The sequence below is a fragment of the Oxyura jamaicensis genome, chromosome 14, assembly GCF_011077185.1.
Source record: "Oxyura jamaicensis isolate SHBP4307 breed ruddy duck chromosome 14, BPBGC_Ojam_1.0, whole genome shotgun sequence".
In the NCBI taxonomy this organism is placed as follows: Eukaryota; Metazoa; Chordata; class Aves; order Anseriformes; family Anatidae; genus Oxyura; species Oxyura jamaicensis.
Window position 1 is genome coordinate 16442729 of NC_048906.1, and position 12811 is coordinate 16455539.

The 12811-nt window shown below is 33.9% G+C and overlaps 1 protein-coding gene across 3 annotated transcripts in view; it reads right to left on the reverse strand.

Moving 5' to 3' along the window:
• GRIN2A (glutamate ionotropic receptor NMDA type subunit 2A) overlaps window positions 1–12811 on the reverse strand; it is a 187525-nt gene that overhangs the window by 41248 nt on the left and 133466 nt on the right. For all 3 annotated transcript variants that reach the window (XM_035339397.1, XM_035339396.1, XM_035339395.1), the window contains exons 8-9: window positions 8498–8623; window positions 5658–5887 (exon numbers count right to left, since the gene is read on the reverse strand). In XM_035339397.1, coding sequence (XP_035195288.1) covers window positions 5658–5887; window positions 8498–8623 — 356 coding nt within the window. The remainder of the gene's footprint in view (window positions 1–5657; window positions 5888–8497; window positions 8624–12811) is intronic.

Sequence of the window (12811 nt, forward strand, 5' to 3'; positions counted from 1 at the left end):
ATAAGGAAATGCAATTGAGTATTGATAAAAGCAGTCACCCATGAATTCCATGGTAAAATGCACTCAGTTTTTATTGTCGAAGTTAGCAGAGCAATCTATGTACCCCGTGCTGCAAGAGACAACTAATATTTATACAGCTGCTGCTTCCTTTGGGCTATGTATGTAATAGTCCTCTTTTTAAAGTTTATTCTCAGGGCATTAAGAATTCTGAGGATCCAGTACCAGTTTGGAAAGAGAATACAAATAGGCTTATACAAAAAGTGGGAGTATTTTCAATTCCATCAAACCCTGACTGTGAAATTATGGCTGCAACAATATTTTCATGTTCCAGAACTACAATTAAATGCTTCATTTTAATTACGGATATTTTGACAAAGCGTAAAGGAAATAACTTTATTTTTCTCTATTCATCTAGCTAACAGATGTGTTACTTTTCTCATTTTCCCCTTTCACAGCTTTACCATTTAAATTATTACTTTGCTACTACCTTACACATACTAATTGACCCATGCACAAAAATTGCACTGTATACCAGTCATGGTTCTTAGTCTATGTCTGGTGTCTCGTTTTTGTGTTTAGGATGTGGCACTGAGGCAAACCCTGCTCTTAAGCTAATGTCCAGAAATTCCACTGATATAGATGTCACTTGCTGTTAACTTTATTAAAATGGTCAGATAATTAATCCCTGAAGTAGTGAGATGGCTTTCAATAAATCCTAATATATGTTTCAAATTTTCCAATCAATAAAACTGAAGGGAAAAAAAAAAAAAAAAAAAAAAAAAGATCACTGCCAATTTCAAGATCTTTAAAAAAAATGCTGGTGGTCATGCAGTTGGTGGTTTTGGAAATTCAACTGTGGTGAGAGTTCTGGAAGCTCAGTTCCTAATCCTGGGGTATGACAAGGGATTGAAGAGGAAGATCACTGTGGAGTATCTGGATGATTTACAAATGGAGTTTTGCAAATGGCAGTTTCCTCCCATAGGAATGGCTGGAGGAACCGAGATATCTGTCCCAAACTGAACATTTGACAGAACACAAAAATATTTCTACAGGAAAGCAGAGATTAATAGAAAGTACTGGTTCATTTGAAGATCATAGGGATAACAAGTAATTCAATTGTTTTAAAAAATTGTATGTGGAATTTAAGTACAGAAGATTCAGATACTTGAATGGTTCCAAACACCATCCATTGACTGGATTTTTTTGGCACAAGGCACTCAACCAACAAATTTTAGCAGTCATTAGGAGATTTTTTTTTTCTCAAATGATTGTGTTACTACTGCCTGCTCATAGACTTCTTGAAAATCGGAAAGAAACAGTTTACAATGTTTTTAATAATGTTGCACTCACGGCTAAGTTATATAAATTTCTTATCAGCAATTTTAAACTTGTCTTCTGTAAACTGACATGTTTTAGAGAAGTATATAGGCTCTGTGATTCAGCACACATCTATGGGGCGAGCATGAATGAAAGAAAAAAGCATTGAATCTATAGATGCAGTCATTTTCCCTGAAACCCCATGATGGGAATTAAAATATTTAATGTCTGTTAGGAAACAATTTTCTTCCTAGAATTCTTCTGAAATATTTTTGGTTTTGTTTTAATTGGTAATAAAATCCCTAAATTTAATGCACAAGCCCCCTGCTTGAAACATAATTGGGGAGATCTACAATTATTCAGAAGACAGCAATTCATTCCTGTTTCCCCCTGCAATGCCTGCTGCTAGATCTGTGGCACACAGTCCTAATGATCTAGGAATCACAAAAAGCATGTCTGAGCTGAGAAAACAGTCCTACCATTTAATTTGTTTTATCTACATGCATTAAGAAAATGACAATTTCATTAAAGCTAGGAAAAAGATCTTTCACAAATGTTTAATACTGACTTAGTATGCTGATTTGCACGTCTATCTGAAAAGGCTGGTATTCAGAGCAGTTGTTCATTATTGTTCTGGAGTATTTTAAGGAACTGTGGAGAAATTACTACAATAATAGCAAATGGTAAACATTTTCTGTCTGCTAACAGAGATTTTTATGGAAGTTATGGATGGTGATACTGGAGAAAAAAAAAAATAAATTGAACTCCATTTTCTTCCTTTACCAAATGGAAAGCACTGACATTCTGATTTCTGATCGTGAAAAATACAGCTGCTGTATTTAGTAATTCCAAGATTATCATAATCATTGTTGAATATCTTTGTCCAACAAGTCTCAAAAAGCACTGCATAGCTCTAATATTGAAGTGGAGAGATGGACTGGGGTGAGAGGATCACTCTAGCTACCCCATAATCCATACTGACTTTTGAGCTCACTCTGCTCTGTTATGACACAAACATCTCTCTAAGTAACTGGAGAGCTCATGCCATCTTATTTCACTCCCACCCGCCCCCCCCCCCCCAAAAGAAAAAAAAAAAGTAATGTTACAAGAATACTGTGAATCTTGCAAAATTAAGGAACCTGCAAATGGCTGCTTCTGCAAATTAAAGCTTTTTATTAAGGCTAAAGAGAATCCCCTAGAGCACATACACATGGGACACATTAAAATGTGACTGTGTGGAGGAACCACAGCAGCCAGTTCTGTCCAGTGCTTAGTACTCTCTCGTAGTGATCTTGTCTCTCTTTTAACAGATGAGGCATAAATGGTCTCAAAAGTAAAAAGGGCCATGAGTGCCAGCTTTGCTGGATACTTTTGGACTGATTTTCTGTACCTTTTTATGAAGACAAAGCTTTTAGAAATCTTTTACATATACAAGGATGTCAAAATATAATTTTCTTCTCATCTTCTGAATCTTTTGAATTTATGAACACCCCCTCCCAGTAACTCCAGTACACACTGTACCATGTGTTTCTGGGTGACACACAGATGACACGGCATTCAGAAGTTCATCAGTAACATTATGAAGGATGAGGAAACTATTGAGAAGTCTTGAAGCCAAGGAGAAGGGTAAGCAGCATGTCATCATGTGTTCAGCAAAACCAGGGAACTAGATGATGGTGGAACACATTCTCTGTATGGGAAGTTTTTGAAGGATAAGGGTCAGGGATGACTGGTCAGAGATGCTTATTTTCCTGGCTTCTCCTTTCTATGATCTGTCTTGTATGCAGCTAGATTGAGAACCACCAGCACCTCCAAATGAGAATGCTTTATTGCAGGGCAGCACTGACAAAAGCGCATGACTTTTCAGTCGTGGAAGTAGGAAAACAGGTTCAAGGGAAGAGTAATGAACTGATTTACTAGCCATGCATGAGTTTTGGAAGGCCAATTCTACTAACAAAGATAGTAAAGGAATCTTCAAGTTTATGGTTAAAATTATGCTCAGTCATTAAAATTTTTTAAAGTTAACCAAAAAAGATGGCTTCAATAGGTCCCTAGTTATGTTTCTATTAAAAAAAGTTATCAATTGTTCCAGAATTTTGTGGACTTCTAGTTATTACTTCTTTACAATTAATTTAACTCATATTCACTTCTGTCCCTTCACACTGGCTTTTGCCCGTGACAACTTTGCTTGCAGCAAAGGACAGAGTTTTCCACCAAGCAACAGTACTGCAGATTCCTAACTGATCCACTACTAAAGGCATTGCAGCAACAAGGCTAACAGGGGAGTAAAATAATTTAACATGAATCATATTATATAGCCATAAATTATCCCTAATTATGTGAAATTTTGAAAATCTGAAAAATCTCAGCTTTGTAGAGCAGGCAAAATCTCTGTATGACAAGGATTATTTTAAATAGATTATTGCTTTTCTGGATTTCTGGCTTGTTTAACTATTTTAATCACAAAAGGTATAGCTCCCCTGATATATCCCTGTATAATTCAGGCAGGATTTGAAGAACCATAAAATAAAATAAATAAATAAAAGATAGAGATCAAACAAATCATTAGAAGACTGCACATGAGCAGATGCTATTTTCCCATTCAAGTATTTTTCTATTTTTATTTTGTCCTTTTTTTAAAAAAATAAAATCCTGTTTAGTAGACAGAACAGAAAAATTACGAAAATAAGGAAGTTATTAGCCAATGGCTACAAAACAAATACTGAAATTTTCCCAGCCCACAGGTGAGTGGCAAATGCATTGTTAGACCTGAACACCAGCACTATGCCAGGTGAAAGCCAAATCCTGCCCTGATCAGGACTTACCAGGAAAACATTCTGTATTTAATCACAAATAGTTGAACAGATTTTTCAAATCCATCTTTTTATTTCTCAAGAGAAAAATACCTTTTATCTGTATCATATTAAGTATACTATTTTAAAATAGAGGTATTTTTTATAGTCTTCATATTCTTTCAAAGGTTTTGCTACAACACAACCTAATGAAAACAAAACTACTATCATTTTCTTTTCATCTGTCTTTCCCTTAGCCATGCTTGAAGCTCATGCTTTGATATTTCAGATCACTGAAAAGGTAGTCATCAGAAACAATTAAAACAAAAAACAGACACAAGTCTATCTGAGCTGTTGCCTTCTTTTGAATAACAATTTCCTTTATCTTCTGTCTTTTGAAATAAATTCCCTGTGAAGTTCTCCTTTGTGCTATAGGCTATTGAAATATTACTTCTCAATGTCAATATTTAGTTTTCTTTTAAAACAACTGGGCACAAATTTGAAAACAGTGTGCCCTTTACGTGTTTTGTGTATATCCATCACAACAATAATTTTGCAAATGGACTTCAACCACTTTGTGCAATACCACTTCAACAAAGTGGTCACACAAATTAAACAAGAAATAAATGATTGCTGGGTTTCTGATTTATAGGACAATTGATTAAAATTCACAAGTAGCAAGACCTTGTATACTTTCAGCAGATGAAAATTCAGTCAAGCTAGAACAATATGAAAAAATAAGCATATTTATTATCTGTCTATTTCTGTGAAACTTTAGTAGGCTTTAAGTGAATTATTAAGAGTCTACTGCTCAAAACACAATTCTTACAAAAAGTTCTTGAATTGAGGAAAGCCACTTCCACAATCAAAATTCTGTGCCTTATCCCACGTAATGTACATCTCAACTTTATTTTTACTCTTTACTCTTCAAATTGTATACAAGGAAAATATTTGAGTGTCCACGGGGAACACATATGGATTGTTATTGTTTCTATTTGCCTAGTTATGCTAGCACCACTCTAAATCTGAACTCTCTATGACTTCATTCCACATGAAAAGCAAAAAGACTTTTTTTTTTTCCAGGAGCATTGATTTGTTTCAGATAATTACTGGATAGTTCCTGATTTTATTAATATTCTGCCAATTAATAAACTATTAACATTTAATACAAATTAATACAAACATTTAAAACAAATTAATTAACATTTTACACAGAGATGTTTAAATAATTTAAAATGTATTTCATGCATTCAAGCTGACTTTTCAGTTTTTTCAAGCTTTTGTATGTTCATGAAGCATTACTTTTAATCTAACAAGAACTTATTTCCATTTTTCACAAAATTAATGTACTTTTCAATTAATGCAGTTACTTTTGAAAAGACTTTGAAATCAGATATTTTCATGATTTGGGTTTTTAACTAAAGCGTAACACTCAAATCACACAGTTTTAGCTGATTATCTTGATTATCTTGTTTTTAGTACAGAGTACAAATTTGTATAAGGATTATGAAGAACAGACACTGATGTCTTTTAAGCTAGAAGAGCTACCTTTTTATCACTCAGTCCAGTCACTTGGTCAACAAATTCCTCTTGAATCATAAATGCAGCTAAGTTGGCAGTATAACTAGCCAGGAAAATGACAGCAAAGAAGGCCCAAACTGACACCATGATTTTACTGGTCGTCCCTTTGGGGTTTTGCACAGGCACAGAGTTGTTGAATACCAAGCCCCAGAGTAACCACACTGCCTTGCCAATGGTGAAGGATGGTCCATGGGGATCTGGAATTGCAAAGAGCATTTGTTTTAATTGCAAGTATATTTGTGGTAAGATACCACAAATACATAACTACATGATAACAACAAAGCACTCACCAACACATAACTAAAAATATTGTGATACATATTCATTTTCCTCCCAGTGGAATCACAGAATTTAACGTTGGTACTTTCTGAAGTAATTACATTTATTTCCATATTTGTTACAAAATATATATATATATATATATTTCAACACTTCTCTACGTGCATTTACCTCACCAGTTTTCAAATGGAGACTGCAAGCATAGGTTTGGAGGAGAGCAAACTGATGTCTCTTGCAGTAAGGTGTGTGCCACACTATGGCCCCTTTCAGTATTCTGTGCCAGCTGACGTAAAAGGGAAAACTGGGGATTTAAGTCTTAATGATTTGATTCCAGTACTTTTCCCACCCAAAGTATTTTTATAAGCTCCAGTCTTCAACATGATACTTTTTGAACTTTGTGTACTCTCAGATAAGCATATGAAAATGGGTGAACATTTCACCTACTTTTAAACACTTACATTACACTCAGAAAATGAATCAATAAAAAGGAGCCACCTGTACAGATATATAACTTATAGCTAGACTCAGGCTACCTCCCATGTACAGAGTCAGTTCCATGGTTTCAAATGCACTGGTATTAAATATAAAAACCTGGCCCAAGTAATCTATGCAGTTCAGTAATTTTTTCAGTCAGCTATGGATTCATCCAGAAGCACCCAAAGTTGTCAGTATAATGCCCTCATGCCCATGGACTAGCAGAAGTAGGTTAGCAAAGATATTATCCACTAAAAAGACCTTATTTGTTGAGTCCTCTGAGAATAAAGGGAAGATTCCTCTTACCCAGATTTAGGTTAGTACAGTGCAGACATCATCTAGACTCCCTGTATGCTCAATGGAGAAATAGGCTGCTCCGGAATGTGATTCATGTGACTTTTTCAAAAGTACTCACTTTTCAATTAAATGGCAATTCAGACAATATGCTCTTATGCAGATACCTGCAATATTACCTCCATTCCTGCCCCGCCTAAGGGGGTGCACACTAAAACTCAGATTTACCTATTAACTATAATTTACATTATTAAAAATAATTTACTATTAAAGGAATTAAATCTAAAGTTGGTATACTCAGTGCATGTTGTCATTTCAGTAGAAATGCTCTATGTTACAGTACAAATTTTCTTGATAGACTCAAGCACATCTTAGATTATCCTCTTTCTATTTTTACTGCATTGCTAAAATAGACTACAGTAAAATAATCATAATAGAGCTGGCTTTTGGTTTATGAAGCTATCTTATAGGACTATGTAAGATTGAGCTGATGGATAAGTATTTTCAGAGCAATAATATGAAGAAAAGTATATACCAAGAAAACTACTTATGATTTTAGCACCACTGAGCTTCATCCTACTAAAAACATACAGGAAATGCAATAATCTACATAAAGAGTCAAATTAATTTTAAGCTTCCCATACTTCAAATGAATATCAACTGGATTTGTGGCAAGCCTCTGCTACTAAGTTATGATGTTGCAGTGCCATAATATGAATTTGTAGCCACTATGTAATCAATTCTGTCACATAAGGTGTCACAGAAAAGAACAGCCCAGGCTGTAGATCCCCAGCGTCTGTACAAACCTTTCTTTTCCTCTTCCTAACATAGTGTTTATTTTGAACATATTTTTGAACAAATTTACCATGTTACTGAAATGTTAACAATATCTGAACATTACAAAACCCTCCTTGTTCAGGGAACAAATCAACAACCAACAAGAAGAACACATTAGCTTGTTGAAATCTCTAAGACTATGTTCACCAACCTGGGAGACATCATTATAAAACAAGGTATGATTCAGAAATTGTCCACACTCTGAACTGAAAGTGAAGAAAGGGAAGGATGAGGGCACCACAGTACATGAAATCATCATTCTCAGGTCAGAGTGTTAATAGTATAAAATTGTAGCTTTCACTGAGAAAGTCATGTTCTGTATTAAATTTGTTGTGTCACTATATTTTCAAAAAGAAGTTTCTATAGCCATGGATGCTACACACTAAGAAATGGTGCCTCATTTCAAGGATGAGTTCACCACAAGAGAACCATACCTTTTTAGATGGACTATATAAAACTGTATACAAGGTAACAGCTGTTTTTCCAAATTACCCACCAAACCTCACCATTGTAGATCATTATCTCTGAACTATCTGTGAATTCATAAGAGTCAGGGGACTGGAGAGTTTATTTCAATGCTTTTTTTTTTTTTTTTTTTTTTTTTTTTTTTAAGCTGACCCTCTACAACTGATACAGTATACTAACATAACGCTGCCTGAATACAACTCTCTTTAATATCACTTATCCTTCTACATATTTATTGCAATGAATTAGAACATACACGAGTATATCAGGCCTCAAGAAATCACATTTTAAATGAAGAGCAAGCATGCTTTCATAGTTGCTTTTACTGTTCTATTCCTACATTACACTTATTTTAAAAGATAGAGGGTAAAGGATGGTAAATACGTTTGTTTTTTTGTTTGTTTGTTTGTTTTGCTTTGTTTTTATAGCCCTAAGGTTGTGCAAAATGCAAAGCTTACCTTTCCCTTGTGCTAAGTTCCTGTTATATCCTACAGGACTAAAGTACTCAAATATAAAGACAGCCATGGCGGACACAATGAGAAGCATCACAAACATCATCACCCAGACGGAAGCACTAAAAGGCTCTGCAGCAAAACAGACAAGAGAAACAGAAACAGTTCATTAAACCAGTCACATCACAAGAATTCTAATGTCTCGGGCTAGGCAAGCCCAGAGGCTTTCTTTAAATTAGCTTTTACCAACAAAAATGCTAGCATTACTTCTAGAACTAAGCAGCAATATATAAAGAACCGCTGTTAGTATACACAATCTCCATACATCTGAAATCATAAATGTGAGCTGCAATTCAAACACAAAGTCTGTGTACTTCTCTTCTTCAACAAAGTCTTAACTGACACCAAGTGGCAAATAATTGGTTTGACTTGCGGCTTATGCAGTTTACAGTCCTTTTCTATTAATCCTGTGGTGCATGCTTTTATCAACAGAATGGGCCAACCATTATGACAGTTTCTGCAGAGCAAAAGCAATTAAGCATATGCTTAAAACATTTGGTGTTTCAGTGAAGTACACCTCTTTCTCATTTTCTATCCAACAGAAAGCATTAGGGAAAAAAGCCAAATGCCTGCATTCAAAGCAAATTTTGTTTCAGATTTTTTTTCTCCTTTTCACTTTCATCTACCTCTAATGAAGACGTTGTTTCCACTCATGGCAAAAACATTCTTTTGCAAGTCTCACTCTCATCTGGGAGCAAATTTCTGAAATCAAAAGGTTTTTATGGAAAACTGAATGTCAGTTTGAAAGATAGAAAAAACGTAAATTAAAGAAGTAGGTTGGAACAGAAAACTAAAAGTAGTTTCAAATACCAGAATAAGCACCAACTTTTTGAAAGGTTTGGAAATACCATGTGATAACACAAAGTTCTTAAATTTCAGCTTTGCCCAATTACAAATTCTCTTGTCATTTCAGGTGTTCCTGTGGTAGCTGTATAAGGAGACATGCAACAAAAGTTTGGTATGGCAAAGTAATATCTCTGTATTAGGTCAGCTTATTTGTGGGCATATTATACTCTAATTTTGGTAAATACTGGTAGCATGAATGTGTTTTGAAATGTGACAAAAAAAATCTTAACAACTACTTCAAATTAGAACGGAACCAAGAAGCACTGGAAGTGACAATAAATGAGTTTGCTCCCATGCTTTGTTGTTTTGAAAGCCCAAGAGGTTCCTCCATCCTAACCTCTTCATCAAAAATGAAAATTCTTCCACTGTAGGAAATTCTTGCCATTGTAGGAAATGACTCGGAGCAAGAGCTGAGGTGAACTGAGCCCAATAGCCCAGTCTGAACTAAGCTAGCATGAAGGATTCACCAAGAACTGGAATAAAGTATCATAATTTGGGCCCAGATGTGAAAATCTCATGAGATTGGTTAGCTTTGCTACAATTTCTTCAGAAATTTGGAACCATGAAAGACCAAATTCCAGATAGCCCCACTTGTGATTTTGAATGTGAACTGACAAGACAAAGTGGGGAATTTTCAAACCAAACAGTTCTCTTTTTGATTTTAAGAGAAGGTTAAGGAACAGTTTTTTGTTTTCTGTTTTTTGCTTTTTTTTTTGTTGTTGTTATATATTAAAGACAGTTTATGAAATTCTTTCAATTACTAAAGACATTTTTTGGAAGAGAATAATAAGTTAGCAAAATAACAGAATGCTTAAAAGACAGAAAGAAATCCATTCAGAAATATGATAGTGACATGTAGATGCCACTTAATGACAAATATTCTATGAAATCACGTATTAATTGGAATTAATTGGATTCACATAAAGCTATCATACAATATTGACAGCATTCTCATAGAAGACAGCAAGCCTCATAAAACTCTTACCAAAAGCAACAGTGTAGAAACAGCAATGGTAATTTTTCAAACTTTAAATTAGGCAAAGGGCAAAACAAGCTAAAGTGAAAGAGCAAGCTATAAGCAACAGTTAATGCAGAATGGTCCTTAATAATTTAAGCAGCCTGGTAATGACAAGGAGTAGAAGCAACAGAAGCAACAGCAAAATAAAAAGCCGTTTAGAATAAGTAGTAAATTTAAACAAGTACAAAATCAATTGAATAATAAAGTTGATGTTCCTGTCATATTAGAAATCAAGTTATGCATTCAGCACTGTTATTTGATTCTCAAAGGACAGAAAGATTTTTTCCCCAGGAAGCAGCAGGTTTTATAAGATTTTTAAGTAGAGCAATGATATGACGGAAAAATACTAGTGTATAACTTGTTAGTGTACATTGCAAATTATTGGCAATGTAGAAAATAGAGCAATGAAAAAAGACATCTTACTCCACTAACTTTGAGTTTCTACTTCACATACCAAAAACAAACAAAGCAAACAAACAACACCAACAAAAAGGTGAAAAAAAGTGCATAGATTTGCTGCTTCACCAGAAAAAAATAAAAATAAAAAAGGCAAGTAACCTCACCTATGAAGTCTCTTCCTCTTAAACACACAGAAAGGTTGAATAAAACCCCCACAGATTTTTTTAAAAAAAACTTAAGTTGTGGATCTAGTATATATGATCAGTAGTAATACATGAAAAAGTTTTAACATGGATAAAAATCTTATTTTTTATTCTAAAATTATTGGTAGGAAACACCTGTGGGAGCAGATAATGAGGAAGAGGCTGTCAGCCCATCAGTTACTTAGATCCATTAGACACAATCACTGAACGGAAAATCTAGTTCAGACAAATTTTTTACTTGGTTACATTGATGGTGGTAAATCATGAAAACAAATATTTCATAAACTGTACTTCATTGCTATTTAATAGTATTTTTTTCACAGATTAAAAAAAAAAAAAGTTACATAAGACAACCATATTCTTAGACAAACAAAATTAAATCTGTCTATGAATAAATTCAGTTATCTGATAGTATTTTGCACGGCAGAGCACTTTACTACTATTCCCACAACATTGAAATACATGATCAGTTCCAGTGATGTGAGAGTTTCATCTATGTCTAAATAAACAGAAAGTACATCTGAGATCACAGACTTAATTTATCGGTGCAGTAGATCAGATTTCTACCAAAAAAAAAAAAAAAAAAATCTATTCTATAGAGCTTTACAAGAAGACATCATTTTTATTTTTTAAATTCCGTACATATCCAACTAAACCAAAAACATTAAATTTGTTATAGAAATATAACTATGTTGTTGTGAAAAAAACACAAAAGCAGTCTGTTTTGATGATAGCTGGAGGCAGGTAAGAGGTAAGCAGGGTTCATTAAAAAAAATGCCAAAAATAGGAACATATTTAGGAAAACACATAATTCAAATGATAACTTCAACACGTAGAAACTACAATTTAAAAAATGAATTAACTGTACAAGTCAATTATAGAAATAAAAAATCATTATCTGAATATTTTCATTAAAAAATGCAGCCTCTCATAATTTCATTAAACAATCTTTTACTCAGTAAACAACAAAATTAATCACCAACAAAATCTGTTTAGGTATTAACAAGTTAGGTAAATTACTCGATTACTCACTATGTTACACTTATGAGCTATTGCTTCATCTCTGCATTGTGCATTTATGGAACAGGTATGAGAAATAAACTCTGTGTATAAATGATGATAATGGTTGTGAGAAAAAAGAATTATTTGCCCACTTGTAGCTGATACTATAGTAGCAATCAGTTCCTCAATGGCTACAAGTGATTTGAATTGAGTGAAGAACTTACACTTAATCTAAAAAGAAACCATACTGATAAATATATATATATAAAAATAATAAATATAAAAATAATAAAAATATATTAAAATGTCATAATTGCTCACCCAATTGAAGATATGAAACTGTTCTGTAAGATACCTGTAAAATACTGATTTTTTTTCAGTTTCACTTAGATTACTTTATCTCCACTAGCACCATTTTTCGTTTGCAAAATACCTTTGAAAAATTCAGGCAAACCACTAAATATAAAAGTAAAACATAGGCACTACAGTAGAGAGGCAGCGAATGAAAGAAGAAACAAACAATAGAAACAAGTAGCAAACAAGGGAAGGAGAGAAGACAGAGATCTTTACTTCTTTGTATCCCACCTCTTTTCTATCGAGTCTTTCATTTCCATGCTGAATCCCCATTGTTCAACTCCATCATCACAACACAGAAAATAGAAGAAGACACTCAGAAGCTTTGCAGTGTGGTAGCATGGTCTTTGGAAGCCAGTTGTATCTGTTGCCCATTTAGCTGTCAGATCTATTCTAATCACAGAAAAGTCTTTTTCTACACTATTCTACGAGGGTATT